Raw genomic sequence first — 25,002 nt, forward strand, 5'->3', positions numbered from 1 at the left:
ATTATTGGATCATATGAAATATTACACATACACACACTCTCTCTCTCTCTCTCTCTCTCTCTCTCTCTCTCTCTCTCTCTCTCTCTCTCTTTCTCTCAGTATTTCAGAAGTTTTAAAATAGTGACAAGAGAAGTACAATAATTTTCTTCAAATATTTGATTAGTTATTATTAAGACAGATTATTCTGTGATGCATAGAAGATAAGGATTAGGACCAATGAGTAGAAGCTATGTAAGCCAAATTTCAATTCAATATAATTAATGCTCGAACAATTAGTGCTGTCCAATAATTGGATAGTCTGTTTTTTAAAAGATGGAGCTTCTCATAACTATTCAAATACAAGTAGGGTGATGTTACATATGAATTTCTACTCTTTTATTTTTTTTTTACAGAGAGGAAGGGAGAGGGATAGAGAGCTAGAAACATCAATGAGAGAGAGAGAGACATTGATCAACTGCCTCCTGCATACCCCCTACCGGGGATGTGCCCTCAACCAATGTACAGTACATGCCCTTGACTGGAATTGAACCTGGGACCTTTCAGTCTGCAAACCGACGCTCTATCCACTGAGCCAAACCGGTTTCGGCTGAATCTCTATTCTTATAAGGAAAGGTAAGTTGGTTAAGATGTTCTTTTAATTCCACTAAAACAATAAACTCAGTAAAATATTTACCATTACCTCACTCATTCATCTCCAATTTTCTTTCTCAGTAAGGGTAAATTTGCACTGTATCATCAATATTTATTATTGCTGTGTTGCCCTTATAATTATTACTTTAGACCAGGGTTTCTCAAACTCAGCACTTACTAACATCTTGGGCTGGATAAATCTTTCTTGTGTTTGTGGAGCGGATGTGGGGAGGGAAGCTGTTCTGTGCATTGTATGATGTTTAGCAGCGTCCCTGGACTCTACAGTCCCCTCAATTGTGAAACCAAAAATGTCTTCAGATATTGTCAAATAACAGGAGGAAGGGAAAACAAATCACCCCTGGTTGAGAACCAATCATCTTTCTCTTATTCATATAATCTTAAAGAAACCCATTTTTCAGAGACAAGAGGGAAACTGTGGTTCTACACCAAGAAATATGTGACAGCATTAGATCAGTGACAGCCATTTATATGCATGTGTGTGCATGTGTGTGTAATATCTCAATTGTTGTGGATAAGCGATTGATAACCTTTAAATTAAGTAAGGGAAATGCTTATCTGACCAATGTTATAACTTTGGAAAAATCTTATATGTATTATTAAAGGCAGTAGGTTATCCTACTTATGTTACATTTTCTCACAACAAAATTTGTTTTTAATAATTAGATTATTCATTTTAGCAATAATTGGTTCAACATGAGTAGTTATAGTAAGGAAGTCTCTACTTCTGTATATTCCACAAAATTTTTAGTATAATCAAATCCAAAACTGGATGAAGCTTAATAAATACTAAATCCTGGAGGCGGAGCTTGAAGATGGCGACCAAACAGTCGGACTTGTTCTGACTCTGGTCCCAGAACAGATAGAAGCAGCGTCTGAGTCGCTCAGGGAAAGTTGATTGGCAGCAGAGGGACAGCGGAAATCTCAAGGACGGTAAGGAAAGGTCCCTGGACAGGATTTCCTGACCAAGAGGCCAGCACTGCCGCGGCCGCGGCGAGCTCCCCCGGCGAGCTCTCCCGGAGGAAAGGCTGCGCCATCTTACCAGGAAAAGAGGAGCTTCTCTGAGGCCTGGAAAGCCCACAGCAGGGAGGTCCATCGAGCAGCTGAGACGCCCGGATCGGCGCAGACACGTGGATTCAAGGGAGTTCATCAGTCACCCACGGAAAGGTCAGAGCTTGCGGGGACAGCCTGAGGGATCGGGGTCCCGCGGCCAGGCAGCTACGGTAGCTGGGGAGCTCCGGCCCCTCCCCCACTGTAGCCAGGAGCGCGCACTACCGCCCGCCGAGCGGCACCCAAAGAAGGCTGCAGCGACACCTAGTGCTGGGTTTGACGTAATCCTCCCCAGAAGCAGGACTTTTTTAAAACGCCAGGGGTCACGGGACAGAGTATTAAGAGTCACGGCTGTTCCGCCAAGGGCGGAACATCTGGACACCTTGGTGCCTGATCCCCTTCACCCCCTTGCTTCTGAATACTAGGGAAGGACTGCCCAGTTGGGCATATCCAGGGAAATTGCAGGGGGAAATTGCCTTCCTGGAAACAAGGGATCTGAACCAAAAGAGATAGTCTGGGAGCCAGCTGGCACCCTGCCAGCTACAGCCATAGAGAAAGAAGGCCAGAGCAACCAAAAAGACTGGGAGGTCAAACCGGTAACACTGACACCTAAGAGCTGAATTACAAACTGCATTTTTTTTTTCTCCTCTTTTCTTTTATGTTTTAATTAATCAAAAATAAATGGACACAAATAACTAAGATATAGCCTACTTAAAATTAAGGATTGCCTTACAAATCTGAGGTGCAGTGGAATGCTGGGAACTGCAAGACTGTCTGGGCCGAGAATTAGGAGTGCCAAATACATTAACAGAGGAAGTGAATGACCACTACTGGACATTTTTATGCTAATTTTACTATTCTTTATTTTATTTTCATTTTTTACATCTTTTATTTAATTTTCATTTTTTATATCTTTTACTTAAGAAACGATTTTTTTCCTTTTTTCCTTACTTGATTTTACCTTTTTCATTATTACATTTTTCAATCTCTATCATCACTATTACTACTGCTATTTTGCAATTTTTCTTTTTTTTTTTTTCCTTTTCTTTTTTTCTTTTTTCCTCTCCAGTACCATTTTATTTTTTCTTTATTTTACATTGGGAGTAACTTTCATTCTATTTTAATCTCTACTATAGCATCATTCAACCCTATCTCAACTCGACCTTTACACCATCACTCTCTTACTAAACTTTACCCTTTTAGTCTACGGTTTATCCTATCACTTTCCGGCTTTAGTTTTTCCTCTATTCTTTCTGTATACCCCCTGCTAAAACTCTCACTAAACTTATAGACCTAAGTTCCAACCCCTGATCCAAGTGTATAAATGCATATCTCTGCACTATATTGACTAGTTAAAAAAAAACACAAAAAAACTGTTCTCCCCTCTATCCTTTTTGCATTGTTTGAGTGAAGGTTGATTATTGTGAATTTTTATGCTTGCTAGTGAAATTGTTATGCTTATTACTGTGTTGTTATTGTAACTTTGTATTTTTTTTTAAATCCTCTGTTTTTGTTTGTTTCTTTTACTTCTGTATATCATAGCCTTACTTAATAATAGAAGATATTGTAGTTTGTATTAATCTCCAAGTATTGTTACTGGCATTGGCTGGGTTCAGTGGTTGTTCTATGGCAATTTTCTCCACATATATATAGTTTGTTTCCCATTTCTCTTTTAGTTTGCTGCTGCTGCTGCTGCTGCTGCTGCTTCTTCTTCTTCTTCTTCTTCTTCTTCTTCTTCTTCTCTCTCTCTCTCTCTCTCTCTCTCTCTCTCTCTCTCTCTCTCTCTCTTCTCTCTCTCTCTCCTTTCTTTTTTTCCCTGTTTTCCAACTTCATTTTGTCATTACTTTTTTTCTTCTTTTTCTATCTTTTTTCCTCTTTTTTTATTTTCTTTACTTAATTTTTGTTAATTTTAATTTTTACTTTTTTAAATTTTTCTTTATTTTATTTTTACCTTTCTTCCTTCTCTCCTATCCCCTAAGTTAACTTTCTCTAGTGGTCACCTTTATTAGAGGTTATTAATATTGTAAATACATTCCTGTTAAGTGCCTCTTGTGTTGTACCTGGTAGTGTTGTATTTTGTACCTTTAAATCAACGCAGGAGAAGGAACACCACATAACCAGACATCCTGAGAAGAGAGGCCATGGGGAGACAAAAACATAGTCCGCACATGAAAGAAAAGCAGGCATCACCAGAAAAGGAAGTAAACGAGTCAGAGGTAAGCAGCCTACAAGAGCAAGAATTCAGAATAATGATCATAGGATGGCTAAAAAGAATGGAAGAGAAATTTGACAATAACCAAGAAGAAATGAGGAAGAACCATGAGGAATTGAAGAAGAACCATGAGGAATTGAAGAAGAACCAAGAAGAAATGAAAAATGACATCGCTACCATGAAGAACTCAATAGGAAGCATCAAGAGTAGACTAGATGAGGCAGAGGACCGCATTAGTGAGCTAGAAGATAAGATGGAAAAAAATACCCAAGTAGAGCAGCTTCTAGAAAAAAAGATTAAAAAGCAGGAGGAGAGCCTACGGGAGCTTTGGGACAATACAAAACAAAATAATATTCGAATAATAGGGGTTCCAGAAGGAAAGGAAACTGAGGTAGACATGGAAAAAGTATTTCAAGAAATAATGACAGAAAACTTTCCTGAAATAGAGAAGAAAAAACCCACACAAATCCAAGATGCTCGCAGAGTCCCAAGCAAAATGAATCCCAGAAGACAGACTCCAAGGCACATTATAATCAAATTGGCAAACAACAAAGACAAAGTAAGAATCTTAAAAGCAGCCAGAGAGAGACAGAAAGTTACATACAAAGGAACCCGCATCAGACTAGCAACTGATTTCTCAACAGAAATTTATCAGGCCAGAAGGGAATGGGATGAAATATACAAAGTCATGCAAAGGAAGGGTCCCAATCCAAGAATACTGTACCTAGCAAGGCTATCAATCAAAATTGAAGGGGAAATCAGGAGCTTCACAGACAAAAAAAGACTAAAGGAATTTATCTCCACCAAACCAGCAATGCAAGAAATGCTAAAGGGTCTACTGTAAAAATAAAGAAATAGGAAGTGAAGAAGGAACACGGGTATAGAATAAAAATGGCGTCAAATGTGTACCTATCAATAATAACCTTAAATGTAAATGGATTAAATGCTCCAATCAAAAGACATAGGGTAACAGATTGGATAAGAAAACAAGACCCACACATCTGTTGTCTACAAGAAACCCACCTCAGAAAAAAAGATGCACACAGACTGAGGGTGAAGGGATGGAAAAAAGTTTTCCAGGCAAATGGAAATGAAAAAAAAGCTGGGGTAGCAATACTTATATCTGACAAATTAGATCTCAGAGTGAAGGACATAATAAGAGATAATGAAGGCCACTTCATAATACTAAAGGGAACAATCCAACAAGAAAAAATAACCCTGGTAAATATATATGCACCCAATACAGGAGCAACCAAATACATAAAAAAAAAACTGCTGGAGGACATTAAGAGAGAGATTAATAGTAGGAGATTTTAATACCCCACTGTCACCCTTCGACAAATCATCTAAACAAAAAATCAGCAAAGAAATATCAATCCTAAATGACTCACTAGACGAGACGGAATTAATTGACATCTTCAGAACACTCCACCCCAAAGCCACAGAATATACATTCTTCTCAAGTGCACATGGGACATTCTCAAAGATACCGTATTTTTCGGACCATAAGACGCACTTTTTTCCCCCCAGAAGTGGGGGGGAAAAGTCCCTGCGTCTTATGTTCCAAATATAGCCTACACATATACTTTAAAAAAAAAAGTTTTTTTGCTTGCCCGGCTCTGTGTGCTCTCTGTGTGCTTGCCCAGCTCTAAAATGGTTCTAAATGCTGCTGTTTACTTTACAGGGTTGATTACATGTATTTATGACTGTGATGTTGGGTTTTAATGCAAATAAAATATTTTAGGACACTATTTGTTTCAGAATCTTTTTTTCTTCATTTCCCTTCTCTAAAAACTGGTGCGTCTTATGGTCCGGAGCGTCTTATGGTCCGAAAAATATGGTAGACCACATTTTGGGACATAGGCAAAATCTCTTCAAATTCAAGAAGATAGAAATCATATCAAGTATCTTCTCAGACCATAATGGCATAAAACTGGAAATTAACTACAATAAAAATAATCCAAAGAAATCAAACACATGGAGACTAAACAGCATGCTATTAAACAAGGACTGGGTTACCAGAGAAATCAAGGAAGAAATTAAAAACATCCTGGAAACAAATGACAATGAAAACACAACAATCCAAAATCTATGGGACACAGCAAAAGCAGTTTTGAGAGGGAAGTTCATATCCTTACAAGCCTATTGCAAAAAACTAGAAAAAAGGGTAACAGATGATCTAACTCTACAACTCAAAGAGTTAGAAAAGGAGCAACAAGAAAAGCCCAGTGTAAGCAGAAGGAAGGAAATAACAAAAATCAGAGCACAGATAAACAACATAGAGACCAAAAAACAATACATAAGATCAACAAAACCAAGAGCTGGTTCTTTGAAAGAATAAACAAGATAGATGAACCTCTAGCCAGGCTAACTAAGAAACAAAGAGAGAGGACCCAAAAAAACAAAATCAGAAATGAAAGAGGTGAAATAACAACAGACCCCTCCAAAATACAATGGATTGTTACAAAATACTACGAACAACTCTATTCCAACAAACTGAACAACCTGGAGGAAATGGACATATTCCTAGAAAAATACAAACTTCCAAAACTCAATCAGGAAGAATCTAAAAATCTCAATAGACCAGTGACTTGGGAAGAAATTGAAACAGTCATCAGAAAGCTTCCAACAAACAAAAGCCCAGGGCCAGATGGCTTCACAGGAGAGTTTTACCAAACATTCAAGGAAGAACTAAAACCTATCCTCCTCAGACTATTCCAAAAAATTCAAGAGGAAGGAACACTTCCAAACTTCTTCTATGAAGCCAGCATCACCCTAATACCAAAACCAGATAAAGATAACTCAATGAAAGAGAACTACAGGCCAATATCCCTCATGAACATAGATGCCAAAATCCTCAACAAAATTCTAGCAAATCGGCTCCAGCAGAGCATCACAAAGATCATACACCATGACCAAGTAGGATTTATTCCAGGAATGCAAGGTTGGTACAATATCCACAAATCAATAAACGTGATACATCACATAAAAAAGTTGAAAGATAAAAATCATATAGTCATATCAATTGATGCAGAAAAAGCATTTGATAAAATCCAACACCCTTTCCTGATAAAAACTCTCAACAAGGTGGGAGTACAAGGATCATACCTCAACATAATAAAAGCTATATATGATAAACCCACAGCCAACATTATACTCAATGGGCAAAAACTAAAACCATTCCCTCTAAGAACAGGAACAAGACAGGGATGCCCACTCTCCCCACTCCTGTTTGACATAGTACTGGAAGTACTAGCCATTGCAATTAGACAAGAGGAGGAAATAAAAGGCATCCAAATTGGAAAAGAAGAAGTAAAGTTATCCTTATTTGCAGATGACATGATATTGTACATAAAAAAACCAAAAGACTCCATTAAAAAACTAATTGACTTAATAAATGAATTTGGCAATGTAGCAGGATACAAAATTAACGCCAAGAAATCCATGGCATACAGAAACAGAGACTAAAAAAGCAATTCCATTTACCATCGCACCAAAAAAATTAAGATACCTAGAAATAAATTTAAGGAAGTAAAGGACCTATATGCAGAAAACTACACGACACTGAAAAAAGAGATAGAGGAAGATGTAAACAGATGGAAGAACATACCATGTTCATGGATTGGTAGAATCAACATTATCAAAATGCCCATACTTCCTAAAGCAATCTATAGGTTCAATGCACTCCCCATTAAAATACCAACAGCATATTTCACTGACCTAGAAAGAACTCTCCAAAAGTTCATTTGGAACAATAAAAGACCCCGAATAGCCACAGCAATCCTGAGAAAGAAGGGTAAAGTAGGAGGGATCTCAATACCAGACTTCAAACTGTATTACAAAGCCACTGTTCGCAAAACAGCCTGGTACTGGCACAAGAACAGACATATAGATCAATGGAATAGAATTGAGAACCCAGATATCAACCCAAATCAACATGCTCAATTAATATTTGACAAAGGAGGCACAAATATACAATGGAGTCAAGACAGTTTCTTCAATAAATGGTGTTGGGAAAATTGGGCAGACACATGCAAAAGAATGAAACTAAATCACCAACTTACACCATACACAAAAATAAACTCAAAATGGATACAGGACTTAAACATCAGACGGGAAACCATAAAAATACTAGAAGCATCCACAGGCAGCAAAATCTCAGACGTATGCCAAAAGAACTTCTTCACTGATACTGCCCCTAGGGCAATGGAAGCTAAAGAGAAAATAAACAAATGGGACTACATCAAAATAAAAAGCTTTTTTACAGCAAAAGAAACCATCAACAAAACAACAAGAAAGCCCACGGTGTGGGAGAACATATTTGCAAATAACACCACTGATAAAGGTTTAATCTCCAACATCTACAGACAGCTGATACAACTAAATAAAAGGAAGATGAATGATCCAATTAAGAAATGGGCAAGGGACCTAAATAGAATATTTTCAAAAGAAGACAGAAGGAAGGCCAAAAGGCACATGAAAACATGCTCAAAGTCACTAATTATACGAGAGATGCAAATCAAAACAACAATGCGGTACCATCTCACACCTGTCAGAATGGCCAACATCAACAAATCAACAAACGACAAGTGTTGGTGAGGTTGCGGAGAAAAAGGAACCCTCGTGCACTGCTGGTGGGAATGCATACTGGTGCAACCACTGTGGAGAACAGTGTGGAGTTTCCTCAAAAAACTGAAAATGGAACTCCCATTTGACCCAGTAATCCCACTCCTAGGAATATATCCCAAGAAACTAGAAACACCAATCAGAAAGGATATATGCACCCCTATGTTCATAGCAGCACAATCTACAATAGCCAGAATTTGGAAACAGCCTAGGTGCCCATCAGCAGAAGATTGGATCCAAAAACCATGGTACATCTACACAATGGAATACTATGCTGCCATAAAAAAGAAGGAATTCTCATCATTTGCAGCAACCTGGATGGAATTGGAGAACATCATGCTGAGTGAAATAAGCCAATCAATGAAAGAGAAACACCACATGACCCTACTCATTTGTGGATAATAAAGATCATTATAAACTGATGAACCAAAAGATAGATATAGAGACAGTAAAGCAACAAGCAGATTGTCAAATTACAGCGGGGAGGGGAGGAGGATCTGGGGGAGATAATAGATCAACCGAAGGACTTGTATACATGCATATAAGTACAACCAATGGACATAAAACGCTTGGGAGGGAGGGGATGTGTGGGAGGAAGGGAGCGGGGCAAAAAATAAAAAATCAATAAAATATGTAAAAATAAAAAAATAAAAAAATATAAAAAAATATAAAAATAAATAAATACTAAATCCTAAAAGTTATGGTCTACATACTGCACACTACTATAAACTTTTAGGTAAGAAAATCTATTCCAACTGTTCTTGGGTTGGCACCTGGATCTAAAATATCAGGCATAAAATATTAAAAATGGGAAACAGAAATTGTAACTATAAAATAAGACATAACTTACCAATCTGGGCCATAATCTGACAAAGTGCAATCTGTTTTAAATATGTGGATTTCCCACTCATATTTGGTCCAGTAATGATCAAAAAATTACTCCCTTCTGTAATATAGGTATTGTTAGCAACAGGTTTATCCACAGATATTCTTTCAAGAATAGGATGCCATCCTTGTTTGATTGCTAAAGTATCAGTAAACTCTGGCCGAACTAAAGAAAAAAAAAAATAGAATAGTTTTTGAAGTAATAGTTTATATTTATATTTTAAAATTATGTGATAAGCACATACTATGACACCTTAGTAATTTTACTAGGGTCAATTCTGAATAGTAACATTAAGGTATTATTTTATCCCAAATTAGGGGGTCGTCTTATACGCCGGAAAATACGGTACTTAGCTTTTTAAATGAGGTATAAATATAGAGCAAAACCAAATATATAAATAATTTTATGTCCAAACCCTTATAAAAATTGTATCTAAATTGAAATCTCAAAGGCGAGAGAAAACATACATAAAATATATTGTTAATTTATAGAAACATTTTGTGGTAAAGGGAGAAGGAAGAATGTCAGAGAGATATAAAATGTTACGTTCCTCTAGATCAGTGTTTCCCAAAGTTTTGACATATGTGTACCCCTTCTATAATTTTTGTAATGGTGAGTACCACTCGTACTCATGAGAACATAGAATTAGGTGCAGCTAATCACGGTGCAGTGCATATCCCCACCAAACTCTTCCCATACCCCTGGGGGTACCACACTTTGGGAAACACTGCTCTAGATGAAACACAGGGATAAACTTGAAAGCATTCATTATGAAAGTGAAGTTGGTTAGAAAAAATTTTTAATAATTTCAAAATATTTTTACATCCAAAATTCATTATTCAAGATGGTCCCTCTCAAATTAAAATGAAGCAAGATGAAGTATCCTAACAGTTAAGAAAACTACTATTTAAGATTAGCTGATCCCTAAGGTAAGTCTTTGAACCAAAAGGAAATACAAAAGACTGAAAAATTTGGGCCTATGAAATAACTTAAAAAGTTAATATTTCCATAAAAATATGGAAATATGAAAAAACCTTTATAAGATATTTATTTCTCATCATCAAAACAAATAAGCATAACATTTTGGAAATGTTACTGCTAATTATAGAAAAAATTTTAATATTTATGTTAAGTTCATAATTATTCAACCTTAATTATCACATACTAGTTCTGCAAATTTGTATACTGGAGTATGGCTATTGCTGATGAATTAAATAAGAAATTTCAGCCGAAACCTATTTGGCTCAGTGGTAGAGCGTCGGTCTGCGGACTGAAAAGTCCCAGGTTCGATTCCGGTCAAGGGCATGTACATTGGTTGCGGGCACATGCCCAGTAGGGGGTGTGCAAGAGGCAGCTGGTCGATGTTTCTCTCTCATCGACGTTTCTAGCTCTCTATCTCTCTCCTTTCCTCCTCTCTGTAAAATATCAATAAAATATATTTTTTAAAAAGAAAAGAAAAAAGAAATTTCAAAGGGATAACTTGAAATATTCATTTAACATTAGGAAATTACCTAACATTTATATTCAAAAATAAATGATATAATTCCTGATCCTGGGAAGCTCACATCTACGGAACTAGTTTAGAAAATGCTCACTTTGGAGATTCATTTCTCTCGTGTCTATTAGCATTAGTCACACTGCTTTTAATGAGTCTTCAAATTGAAACTATAAATTTGGGTCATTAGCATTTTCACCAATGGGACAGCTCTGTGTTCTTTCTTATTTAGGGAACCTTTAAAATTTCTTGCACTTTTTTCTTTCTGATTTGTCAATTTCTCAGTAAATAATTTCTGACTTTGTAAGGACAATTTCACTTGCTCTGTTTTGAGCAAGTCTAGGACCATCAGCAAGAGACTATATTTCAGGTAAAAACACAAAATGTTCATAATCTATAATAATAAAAGCATAATGTGCTAATTAGACTCGACGTCCTTCTAGACAACTTTCCAGATGAAGCCAGGGCTGCAAGGGAAGCCCGGGTCCCAGGTGCCAGAGGGAAGCCAGTGCAGACAGCCGGAGTAAGGAAGGCCTAGTCTTGCACAAATTTCATGAAATTTGTGCACTTGGGAGGGGGGTCCCTAAGCCCAGCCTGCTCCCTATCGCAGTCTGGGAGCCCTCAAGGGGTGTCGGACTGGGAGCAGTCCCACGCCATCAGTTGGACACCTTAGCACTGCCGTAGAGGCGGGTCACTGTGGGCACCTGCCATCAGCCCGGCTTGTGGCTGAGCCACTGACCACCGGGTTGGCCAGCCAGCAAGGAACCAAGGGAGGGTTCCAGGGCATGTCCGGCCCATCTCGCTCAGTCCCGATCAGCCAGACCCAGCAGCAAGCTAACCTGCAGGTAGGAGTGTCTGTGCACTGTGCACGTCATAGCAAGCAGTTGAACGGCCTTAGCATATAGTTAGCATATTACACTTTGATTGGTTGAATGGCCAACTGGACGACTGGACACTCATAGAGCATATCAGGCTTTTATTATATAGGACTGCTTGAATGGAATAGAAATTTCAGTATGCAACATACCTATTCCAAAGAAAATAACTTACCGTAGTCAGAAAGAGTGCAGGCATGAGCAAATGACAGTAGCATATCCAGCATTGACACAGTGTCAGACAATTTATATAAACAATGAATATGTTCATAAATTTCACTAAGCAGTTTGCACACTACCCTGAAAGTACACATTTGGTAAGATAAGTCATTCTTTTTAAAGAGGAGAATACTATGAAATTGTAAAACAATATTAAATTCATTGCCTCAGGTAAAATAACATTCAAATTTGAACTATACACTAAAGATAAGTCTACTTTCTCATTATAGACATGAGGAAATTGAAACTCATACTCAAGGACATAGCTACTTAGTAGCAAAGAAACCATCTCTGGTGTGTGAGCACCATGTTTTTTAAATGACTGCTTTTTATTAAATCTTAATGAAGTAAACTTTTATTAATAAAAATATTTTATATAGGTTAAGTGTTTACTATATTTCAACATATCCCATCTGCTAATAATTTTGTGATTTTTGTATATGTCAAATTCTCCACAAAATGTATTTTCTATCATGTATTTTCTCTCACCCATACACATATACACCTTAACAACATACCGTAATTATTTGTTTTATGTGGTAGAGTTAACATAATTGTGACATAATATAAAAGTTTTTCCCTTACAAGGAAAACTATAGTCCCAAAATGTACTGCATCATGTAATATCTATGGTCTCTGCTCTGAAATTGTTTGGAAAGCTCAATATTTATCTTTATCATCTCAGTTCACCAATTCTAAACATCCTATTTCTTATTTCTAGCTAAACTGCTACTGTTTTATGAACAGCAAGAGACTGACATTTCTGTGATGCTGCTGTATAAGCAGTAAAGCATGCAACGTGGAAGTTCTATAACATACTAAACTGAATAAAATCCCAAATAAGACCAGGATGTGCCAAGTTCTACAATACATTATGGTGGAAGAATCAGTAGGAACAAGGTTATTTGGTAATTAAATTTGTCCTAAGGCTTCTGTGAGACTTACTAATCCCAATCACAATAACAAAGTTTGTTTGTCCAGCAAATGTTCTTTCTTTACCATTTATTTTACAATCAGATAAAAAGTAAATTAATGCAATTTATTATAGTGACTCAAATGAAAGCAATTTAATTCAATATTCAAAAATTTCAAATGCTCTTACATGTAAGTCATATGATAGATTTCTCTCAATGACTCTTGGCATCTTTCATTCATTTTAATTAAATCTGCTGATGTAAAGCTATAAGAATTTTTCACTTTAGAGATCTGTCAGAAAATTAAAAAACAAAAGTCAAGATAGATGTACACTCCTATGAAATAAAGCATACATATCTTAAACAATAAAATACAGATATTTTGGTTAGTCATTTTAATTTTTCAGATATAGTTTCTTAGGAAAAGTACCAAATAATGTTTGTGAATGAGGAAAGATCACAAACATGGTTAAAACAGAATTTTTGCCATGACTTTTTTTATGTCTTAAAATGACTGTATAAAAATGTTTATTTTAAAGTATTTTTATCAAGTAATATGCAGAATACATATCAGTAGTCCTCACTCCATCTCTGACTCTTGATTTAGACCTTGTCCCATAACTAAACCCATTATCAAGTCTCAATTCATTCTTCACTTCATCCATCCACATTACTTGGTATTACAGTATATATTTTAAAACCCTGAAATTTAAATGGTTTGTTTTTTTGTCAAAAGGGACTCCTTTGGAGCAGAGAAAGCAAATATTAGAGTAGGTTAGATGTTCCCTAAGTGGCATATTATGGAAGAGTTAATATGTATATAAGAAAAAATATTTCCCTGTTCCAAAATTTGGGCAATATTCGATTAAAACAAGTTAAGTATATTTTTCTACTTTTAAAACTTTAATAGGCAAATGTGCACTGCAAAACTACCTAAAATGAGATGATACAGTATTTTCTAAATTTCTTTGATCATATAATAAATATCTTTTGAACTATCTGTCTTCATTTTCCTTTTTGACCATTTTTACCAAGCTCCCAGAACTGTGGGAAGCACTGCTTGGTATTTCTCTTAATAAAAATGCTCATAAATCACTCTTAGATTAATATAGCTGTTAGATGGATATGTAGGAATAGGAGAGGCAATATACAGAATATTAGTAAATTTGGCACGTAAAACTCAACGAGTGCCTGAAAATATGTATACGTAATCCTGAAAAATCAGAAACCATAATCTCCTAATCAAGCTCTAGATTGTACCTTAATAAACTCTGAAGGAAGTTGATCATTAGGTAGGGCTGCACAATCTATAGTCATCTGAATGAAAAATCCTCTGGCAGAGCTAAAACTTGTCCTTAAAGGAAGACTATATTTTTCTGCTAGCTGCGATATCATTCCTAGTGACCAGAAGAAAAAAAAATAAAAAGTAAATAAATTTTAATGAGAAGTTATTTTTTCTGTTTAAAAATATCACATTCACTTTTTATTTTACATATAAATAGGAAGGTTTTGTTATACTTTTAAACTCTAAATATTATTAATGTCTAAAATATCTGGTTAAGTATTTTCTTTTAAAAATTGTAGAGCGAAGCTAGTCATTTTGATTTGTATTTTGAAAGTAAAAATAATTGTAAAAATTAAAATAAAATAAAACTAAGACTATTTTATACTCCCTGTATTAGGAATATTAGGGTGTGTGTGTTGCTTTTTATTAAGGTATTACATGTGTCCTTTTCCTCCCATTGCTCCCCTATCCCATTCCTGTTCATCCCTTCATCCCTCTGGTGTCTGTGTCCATTGGTTATGCTTATATGCATTCATATAAGTCCTTTAGGAATATTAGTTTTTTTATTCATTCTATTTTCTTAAAAGAAAACACATAAATTATTGCAATAATTACGTCACAATAAGAAATACCCTCTATAAAACATATTTTACAAAACAAAATATTCCAGCTCTGGCCAGTGTTAGATAATTGATGTGTCCCTCTCATAAACATGTTTCTGTACAGGAATGTTTCTGTTTTATGTACTCATAACTGTAAATTGACTTTTGCTCACGCCTGTATTTGTTAAATTACTGTACTGGCTCAAATGCATCTCTTCTACATAAAAATAATATCTCCCCCTCCACTGAAACCCTTTAATGCTGATACCCTGCACTTTTTAATGTAGTTTCTATGTTCTATAAAGATACTTCTATATATAACTTTGGAGAAAAAAACAGACATAACACTGTAATGTTTATTTTTTTAATATTCTTTAAATGATAATATGTGTTAACTTTACCTGTTTGATAACAAAAAAATAAATTAAAAGCATTCACAGCAGGTTGTCACCAGCAAAAAAGTATAACATGTCTAAAAGTTTTTCTTTCTAAAAAAACAAAAAATATGCATAATTAAATTACCTGCTATGTCATCTACAATCTCGGTATATGTTCTTCTAGCTATGTCGAGAAATTCATTTATATTAGACCTCACTGCATAACACTTTTGAGTCCTCATGTTCAAGCATCCTTTCATGTACCTTGCATCATCATTAATTACTGTTTTAATCTTTTCAAGTATGATTCCAAACCTAAAAAAAGAATATTATAGGCAATAAATAAAATAGTTATAATTCATAATTTGAGTCATAGTTAATCATAACAATGTTATCTTAAATCACTGTTGAAAATAAATAATTAAGCAATATATATTTAAATTTACGTAAGTTAGAACTTTGACTATGACAATTTTAAACTACTTTGTTGGACTAGATTCTTAAAATAATATAAGGCCACCAAGAGTGATTCTACAACCACTAGTAAATAGATCTCCCAAATTATACATACTGACTGTGCCCATGAATATAAAATGTAACCTGGAACAACTGTTAAAAAATTTCTGGCTTCATGTTCATTGATTCAATAAACATTTACTTATACCATGTATTAAGCACTTTGTTAGGTGCAGAGATTCAAAGAAGGATTGACATGGTCCTCACACTTAATGGGGACAAGGAAGACTAAACATATATTGTGAGACAGTATACAAGTGATTAAGTATAGTGATTATGCAAACCAGAAGTCTAACATTTTATTATTCTGTTCTGCATTTTATTTGTAATTAATTCAGTTGTGTTATGAACCCCAATTTGTAGGCTTACATAAGATCTGAATCTTAAATCAATGAAATAACAGTTCTTAAGTATCAAGTTTTTTTGGTCAAGAACCAAGGTGCTACTGCTATAAACAATATTAAAATTAAATTGTATTTAGATCTTATTCAGTATTCATGTCTACTATTTTTGGTTATATTAGGCCCTTCATGATTTAACAAAAGAGAAAATATCTTATATAAAATAAAAATGTAATATGTAAATTAACCATCACACTCTCACAAGATAGCTGCCTATGACCAGGTTAGCATGGGGGTTAGTGAGGGATGACCAAACAACTGAACAGCAGGCCGGTAGGGGTGGGGGGGCCATGAGGGGCGACCAGGCCAGCAGAGGGGGGCAGTTGGGGGCAACCAGACCAGTAGGGGGGTGCAGTTGGGAGTGACCAGGCCAGCAGAGGGGGCAGTTAGGGTCGACCAGGCTGGCAGGGAGGGAGAAGTTGGGGGCAATGTGGCTGGCAGTGGGGGAATTAGGGGTGACCAGACTGGCAGGGGAGGGGCAGTTAGGGGCAATCAGGCTGCCACGCAGAGGCAGTACAGGGCAATCAGGCCGGAAGAGGGGGGGGCAGTTAGGGGTGACCAGGCAGGCAGGCAGGCAAGTGAGTGATTAGGAGCCAGCAGTCCAGGATTGTGAGAGGTATGTCCGACTGTCAATTTAGGACATTCCCGAGGGGTCCCAGATTGGAGAGGGTTAGGCTGGGCTGAGGGGACCCCCTTACCATGCACAAATTCTGTGCACCAGGCTTCTAATATTTTTATATTTGTAAGTCTTTCCATAAGAGAATGGCTAAAAATATATTAAAATTGTGCATGATTTTTAATACTACTCTAATTGTCCATTAACATGATATTGCTCTACTTATTGGTATTTACAAGGTAAAATGTATAGTTAGAATCAAAGAATAGTTTAAAGTTTAAAGTTTAATAGTTTATTAACTAAAGCTCAAGTAATTATCCTACAAAATACAGAATTCTTAAAAATTAGTGACAATCAGGAAAAGAGGAATAATCTGATATTTGATTAACAATTAAGTGACAAAGACCTTTTATCTTCCAAGGAACCATAGTAAGCTCTTAATAAAGGTGTATTACAGTTCTCCAGAGCAATCTATTAAATAAAATAAAGATAGTTAAGGATAATGAATTATGACATTATTCACACATTGAATCTTACATTTGTTCAATACTTTAAAGCTTACCAAGTGCTTTCTTGCTTCATCTTCTCACGTATATACTCATAAAACATATTTTAGATATGTAGGTGAAGACAGATGGTATCTTTCCCATTTTCCATATTAAGAGCAAAGGTCCAATAAGTGGCCTCCATTGCTTCATTATTATGATTTATTTTTCTTGTCTCCCAACTAACTGTTAATACCCACTACTTATCAGAGGTAGGTAAATAGATATCATTATACATTCGGAGTAATGAACATAAAATTCTAAAATTTGCATTAAATTTACATTAAACTAAAAAAAAGTGCTCTGTATATTAAAAAATAGAGCAATTTCTCCATTCTTATATGGTAAAAGTTTGGATTTTATTTTGCTCAATGGTTACTATAAATTTCATTACTTGAGTAAATAACACAGGAGGACAAAACAGTAAAAGTGCTGTGAGGCAATGGCAATATTTTTTTGCTTATTAATAAAATATAACATTTATACACTGATAAAAACTAAAAATCTCAGGAAAACTTTTAAATCACTCATAATTCTACCACCCTTCCAAAGATAAATAATCTAAATATTATGGTACATTTCTTGTCACCTCTTTTTAAAAAAAATCATTGTATGTTCCTTTTCTTCTTCACTTAATACTATATGATAAGCATTTAAAAAACTTTTATAGTAACAATTTTAAATAATTCTTAATATTTATTCTACCCTGAAGGAAGCAAGTTGTCTCTTCCCCTAGTTATTGGAGTTCTAGGCTTCTTATAATTTCTAATATAAATAATGCTGCAATTACCATCACTAGGCATAAATCTTGGTCAACATTTCTTAAGAGTTATTTCAGACAGATTTCTAGATGTAGTATTACCAGATTTAAAAACAAAACAAAACAAAAACAAAACAAAAAAAAACTTGTTTCAAAAATTTCCTGTAAAAGATGTTCAATCTGTATTCCTGCCAGCTATGTAGTTGCCTGTCTCATTGTTCTCTCAATAGCAGTAAGTTGCACTTTGATTTCTATTTTGAAGTCATTTTCCTTATTTCCACTGTCATTCCAGTATTTTCTTTAAAATTATACAACTCTTATGATTATAGAAATTAATATTTTGTCTTCCCTTCACTATAAATTTTTCCTGAAGTTCTTTGGCTTTTACTTTGCCTTTGAAATAACAAAATGTAAAATTTGTTTAATCAAATATATCAATTTGGGGAGAAGATTTATTACTATAACACTTTCATTCTAAGAAAGATGACAATGATTTTGAAATATTTTGCCAAATTGCTTTTATTATATATTTACAAGAATGAACTCTATAACAATTGTTCCATATTTTTCATTATTTTTTCCTTTAAAAGAGTTCTTTTTGCCACTTTCATTTTTAAAATGTTTTACACAGTATAGTATTTAAAAATTGATAAGAAAATCACCATTTTGTGAACAACAGAGTAGCAATTACTTTGGTAAGAGTTGCATCCTAACCCATTTGGCTCAGTGGATAGAACGTCCCCCTGCAGACTAAAGGGTCCCCAGTTTGATTCCCATTAAGGGCATGTACCTCGTTTGCAGGCTGGATCCCTGGGCAGGGCGCATGCAGCAGGCAACCAATTGATGTATCTCTCTCACATTGATGTTTCTCTCTCTGTTTCTCCCCTTCCCTTCCACTCTTTCTAAAAATCAATGGAAAAATTAGCTTGGGTGAGGATTAAAAAACAAAGAGAGAGTTGCAATAAATACTAAAATCAATGAGTAAAAGTCTGATGAGAAAATGGATATTTACAGTCTCAAAGTATTTCTTCAAACATTACTTATAACTTTAAAAATAGGGAAATGACATCGTCATGAGAAAGATACATTTTTATAGAGTATTACTGCCAATATGCATAAGCTGAATTTAACCATCCTACCTAATAAAAGAGTAATATGCAAATTAACCATCACTCTGCTCCACAAGTCACACCCACCAGCCAATCAAAGCGAGTATGCAAATAAACCCAAGCAAGATGGCTAAAGCCACAGAGAGCAGGAGGGAGGCGCTTCCCTGGCAAAGGAGGAAGCCAAACTTTCTGCCTGCCCTTGCCAACCTAAGCAAGGTTCACTCAAGGCTACAAAATTTCAATTTTATTCTGTAATACTACATCAAGGTAAACAAATCCAAACTGCCACCACTGAGCGAGTAGGAGGCTTGGCTCCACTCCAGGCTACAAAGTTTCAATTGTAGAAAGTAAATAAATCCCAGATACCAGGGCCTCCACTTGGGTCACTGGGGGATGTGGCCAGTCTGCAAACCACCACAGGCCCCTCGCTCAGGCTGCCCCATGCCCCAAGGGAACCCCCATCCTGATCCAGGACACCCTTCAGGCAAACCAGCTGACCCCCACCCATGCACCAGGCCTCTATCCTATCTAATAAAATAGTAATATGCAAATTGACCATCACTCCAACACACAATATGGCTGCCCCCCATGTGTCAAAGATCCTGCCCCTATGTGGACACAAGATTGCCAGCAGGGGAGGACAGTTGGGAGGCACCAGGCCTGCAAGGGAGGGCAGTTGAGAGGGGCCAGGCCTGCAAGGGAGGGCAGTTGAAGGCAATCAACCCAGCAGGGAAGGGCAGTTAGGGGTTACCAGGCTGGCAGAGGAGGAAAGTTGGGGGCAAACGGGCTGTCAGGGGAGCAGTTAGACATCAATCAGGCTGGCATGGGAGTGGTTAGGGGATGATCAGGCTGGCAGGCAGAAGTGGTTAGGTGCAATCAGGAAGGCAAGAAAGCAAGCAGTTGGGAGCCAGCAGTCCTGGATTGTGAGAGGGATGTCCCAGATTGGAGAGGGTGCAGGCTAGGCTGAGGGACAACCTCCCCCACCCCCCATGCAGGAATTTCGTGCACCGGGCCTCTAGTGAATAAATAATCAAACAAATTAATGAATATCTTATAAAACAACTGGCCCTTCCTCTTCAAAATGTCAATATCATAACAAAGAAATGCAGAGAAATGTTTCAATGTAAAGGAGTATATAAAATCCTATCATTTTTCATTATATTGTATAACAGTAGTCTACTAATGCTACATATCCTGAATTTTATAATCATATGTTTTTGGTAAAAGGAACATTTTTGTTCTTAGGAGATAAACACTTTAGTATTTAGGTTCTATAACTTATTTTCAAATAGCTCAGTAAAAATAGTAATAGTAAGGCCTTAGCTGTTTTGGCTCAGTGGATAGAGTGTCAGCCTGTGGACTGAAGGGTCCCAGGTTTAATTCCAATCAAGAGCACATGCCCAGGTTAAAGGCTACATCCTAAGTAGGGGACATACAAGAGCAAGCCAATCAATGATTCTCTCTCATCATTGTTTCTATCTCTCTCTCCCTCTCCCATCCTCTCTGAAATAAATAAAAATTAAAAAAAAAAAGAAACAGCATATCTGAAATTCAAAAAATTATAATAGTTATACTACATGTATGTGTTGTACATGTAAAGATAGAGAATATGGGAATTAGTTATACTATTCTTTTTTTTAAAATATATTTTATTGATTTTTTTTTTTTTTTTTTACAGAGAGGAAGGGAGAGAGATAGCTAGAAACATTGATGAGAGAGAAACATTGACCAGCTGCCTCTTGCACGCCCCCTATTGGGGATGTGCCTGCAACCAACGTACATGCCCTTGACCGGAATCAAACCTGGGACCTTTCAGTCTGCAGACCGACGCTCTGGTTTTGGCAAGTTATACTATTCTTACAATTTTCTCTGAGTTTGAAATTTCTGCAAAACAAAAAGTTTAAAAATACAGATTACTAGACATGTTTTGTACAATACACACACACATAAATTACCTTTAAAGGATCCACAAGTTCTAAGGTATGTTTTAGGTATATTAAATTTGTTATTTTTGATTCAGCTGCATTAACCTATTAAAATAAAAATCCAAATGTGAATACCATAAATATTTAATACAAAAATGTACTTTTCAAAAAATATGTTTTCCTCTAAAACATTCTATGCTTATAGTATTTCATATATTTTTTGTATATCAATCAAGCCAAGATACCTGCCAGCCTAAACACTGTTTAGAAATTACTGATCTATCATAGTAAGACTAGCGCACTAGTCTCCTGAAAGTCTCCTGAAAGTCAATTAAAAAGAGTTCACATCATTGTACCCAATTTTCATTTCTATTTAAGCTCCTTGATCTACCTTAACCCATAGTAGTGATGGGAAATACAGTTCAATTCTGAGCAAAAGGATTAATTGAAAAAGGCAAAAAGAGCATTTCTGGATAGATTATATTTTATAAAGCTGAATCCAAACAACCCAGATAATTACAAAACAACACAAATTTCCCTTATTGATTCCTATTTGTTCAAATAAAATAATTTTCATAATTCCAGTGGCCCAAATGACTTAGTTTTTCAAAATAAAACACCAGCATTCTAAATTTTATAAATAAATATTTTAGAAGTTAAATCATAGAGCAATCTCTAAAGTGGTACAAAACCTGAGGAAATGAGAAAGTTCTCAAGGATGGACTACTTTACCAATTCTGAAAAAACTTTAGGTATATTACTATTAAGATATAATAGTAATTAATATGGCACTGTTTCTTTTTGAAATCTGACTTCTTTCCCCATTGTACACATAATATCTTAACTGTTCTGTTATCAGATGGGTCAATTTAAAAGAAATACCAAAATGTAGGTTTGTGGCCTAAAACAAGTTATCTCATGCTCTCTTATAATGGATCTCTGAAACTGGAAGATTAAAAATAAATAAAATTCATCAAACAGAAGACAACTATTATTACTATCACCCAAGGAAAACATCTTCCAAAAATAGCCAAAACAACTTTATATAAGAACAAGGTAAAAGAATTAAATCTAACAAAAATCAATTTCTAATATTTAAGAGTAACTAAGAAACTGTGATATTGGCATAAGGACAGACAGAGACCATTGAAACCAAATGGAGACTAGAAATAAACCCAATAAATTTTGTGTACTTGATTTTTGACAAAGGTGGGAGAAAGGACAGTCTTTTCCACAAATGATGTCAATAAAATTATGAATCTATAGGGAGAAAAATGAAATGTGGTCCTTTCCTCATACCACATATAAAAATCAATCCCAGGCAGATTGTAAATCTAAATATTAAAAAAGCAATAAAAAGGAATATAACAAAGAAGAATATCTTCATTACCTGTTTGTTTGAATCAGTTAATTAATGACTTGGCATCCATTCATCACAGAGCCTAACAATGGACAAAATTGTTTACATCTCCCCTCTGGTCTTGGCTTTTATGGATGCACAAAAATCGTATTACAAGGCCTCTAACCACAAACTCCAACATCTATGTTTTATATTCTACCCAACAGGGGATTCTTCCACCTAATAACTTCCCATTTTAATAAAGATTTTTGCAATGTTTTCCTCTCACTCCTTTTGGCTCCTGACCAACCCTAATATTTTCCCATGTGATCTTGTGTGGCATGCTCCCTCTTCTCAGTAATAAAAAATTTTTAATGACAGCCTTACCATATCATCACTCAGTCACCTCCATAAGTTAAAATCCAATGGGTGCAATCAAAACATTGGGTTAGATAAAAAACTTCTTAATCAGGATACAACAAATACTAACTACAAAGGGAAAAACACAAACTAGACTACATTTAAATTAAGAGTTTCTATTCATCAAAAGATATCACTGACTCAGGACCAGTTCTCCAAAAGCCAAGTTTGAGAAACTAGAATTTGAGGGCAAATAATGTATTTGAAAAATCACTTCAGTAAGCAGAAGTGAGAAGGGAAGAGGACGACAGCACAAGAGGATGCCTTGATGATCCAGTTACTGCTGCATGGTACTATGGCTCAGACCTGTCAGAGATGGTACAAGATAAACTTCAGAAGCTATCTCCACAGGTAAGAAAAATGAATTTTTATTCACCTACTCCTGATCAGTATTGGTTATAACCTTTTGCCAGAGCAACAACTCTGTTCTCTCCTGTAGCCAGAGAGAGTCCTCAGGCAGTGTCAGCTACTTGCAATAAGAAGCCTTTCTTATACAAAAGTGAATGCCAAGGGGTTGTGACTAGTACACCAACAGCATCTATACCACAATATTGAGTGGGAAAAGCAAACTAAAAAGTGGGAAAAGATAACTGCCACAAAGAACCAATAAAGGACTCATATCCTACATAATAAAGAGGGAAAATGCAAATAGACCATCACTCCACCACAAAGATGGAAGCTCCCACAGCGGAGGCATGGTTTCAGTAACACAAGATGGCTACACCCACAGTAGAGGCCAAGTTTGCGTAAGGAGCCTTAATTAGCAATCAGCAGGGACCTGAGGCTGCAGCTCCCCCACCCCCGTGGGGCTGGATTGACGGGGGACCTCAAGGTGCACCCTTCCCTGCCCCAGTTCTGGGCCAGGGGAACTCAGGCTGCTCCCCTCACCCCAGGCCAGGTGACCTCAGGCTGTGTCCCCTGCCCAGCAGGGCTTGATGGGGGACCTGAGGCTGTGGCCCCTTCACAGTAACAGGCCGGGGGACCTGAAGCTGTGTCCCCTGCCTGGCGGGGCTTGATGGGGGACCTCAGGCCACACTCCCCCCGCAGCCTAGGCTGGTGGACCTCAGGTCATACCCCCAACCCTGGTTGCAGGCCAGGGGACTTGAGGCTGCGCCCCCTGCCTGGCAGGGCTTGACAAGGGTGGGACCAGTGGGTCTGGATCTAGCCCAATGCAGGGGCCAGCCAGGTCTAGGTCTCAAGTGATTTTGAGGCACACGTGGGGGCAGGGAGACTTGACTCTGGGTCCTGTGGTGTGCCCCAGACTCTGACAGGAGAAAGGGTTTCATATACATTTTACTAATTTTCTTTCATCTCTAACACTTCTATTATAAAGGGCAAATATCAATATTAAAATATTTCTTCTAATTAATCTCCTTTTAATGTGCACAAATTTCTTGCAATGGGCCACTAGTATAAAATATAAAAAGAAATTCTACAAGTCACAAAAGAAGAAAAACAACCCTAGAGGAAAATGGGCAAGAAACTTGAATAAGACTTTCACAAAAGTAAGTATTCAAGTGGTCTATGTACATTTGAAAGTGGTCTATGTTCATCTTCAGTAATTGAAAAATGTAAATTAAAACCACAATAAAATACCATTATTTGCCAATTTCTGTGCCTAAGAGTTTTAAACTGACAATATCACATTTTGTTAAAGAACAATGAGAATTTTCATAGACTGCTGATAATATAAGTTGTGCAATGATTGTGAAAAACATTTTGGCAAATATTTTGTCATTATCTCCTGAAGATGAAGATATACATTCTCCATGATCCCAAAATTCCACTTCTAAGTATGAACCCAGTAAAAGTGTGTAAACAATTGATATTGTTTATCAGAATTAGTTCTAATTTCCAAAAACTGTTAACAACTCAAAAACTCAAACAACAGTGAAAGGAATAATGGCATATTCATACAATGAAATATTATTTCACAATAGAAATAAATGAGTTATATCTACATACAACATGATTAAATCTCACAAACATAATATTGATTAAAAAAATTCAGATATAAAAAATAAAAATTGAGTGAGTAATCTACCCTGTTTCCCCAAAAATAAGACAGTGTCTTATATTAATTTTTGCTCCCAAAGATGCGCTAGGTCTTATTTTCAGGGGATGTCTTATTTTTCCATGAAGAAAAATACGGTACACATTTATTGTTAAATGAAAATAAAGG

General features: G+C 36.1%; 1 protein-coding gene across 1 annotated transcript in view; it reads right to left on the bottom strand.

Moving 5' to 3' along the window:
* Positions 1-25,002, bottom strand: part of MSH4 (mutS homolog 4) — a 70,540-nt gene that overhangs the window by 19,138 nt on the left and 26,400 nt on the right. The window contains exons 9-15 of the mRNA XM_036445158.2: positions 21,092-21,166; positions 17,129-17,193; positions 15,335-15,504; positions 14,186-14,322; positions 13,114-13,217; positions 11,968-12,092; positions 9,387-9,587 (exon numbers count right to left, since the gene is read on the bottom strand). Coding sequence (XP_036301051.2) covers positions 9,387-9,587; positions 11,968-12,092; positions 13,114-13,217; positions 14,186-14,322; positions 15,335-15,504; positions 17,129-17,193; positions 21,092-21,166 — 877 coding nt within the window. The remainder of the gene's footprint in view (positions 1-9,386; positions 9,588-11,967; positions 12,093-13,113; positions 13,218-14,185; positions 14,323-15,334; positions 15,505-17,128; positions 17,194-21,091; positions 21,167-25,002) is intronic.

Source organism: Pipistrellus kuhlii, unplaced genomic scaffold (genome assembly GCF_014108245.1).
Source record: "Pipistrellus kuhlii isolate mPipKuh1 unplaced genomic scaffold, mPipKuh1.p scaffold_m20_p_2, whole genome shotgun sequence".
Lineage (NCBI taxonomy): Eukaryota > Metazoa > Chordata > Mammalia > Chiroptera > Vespertilionidae > Pipistrellus > Pipistrellus kuhlii.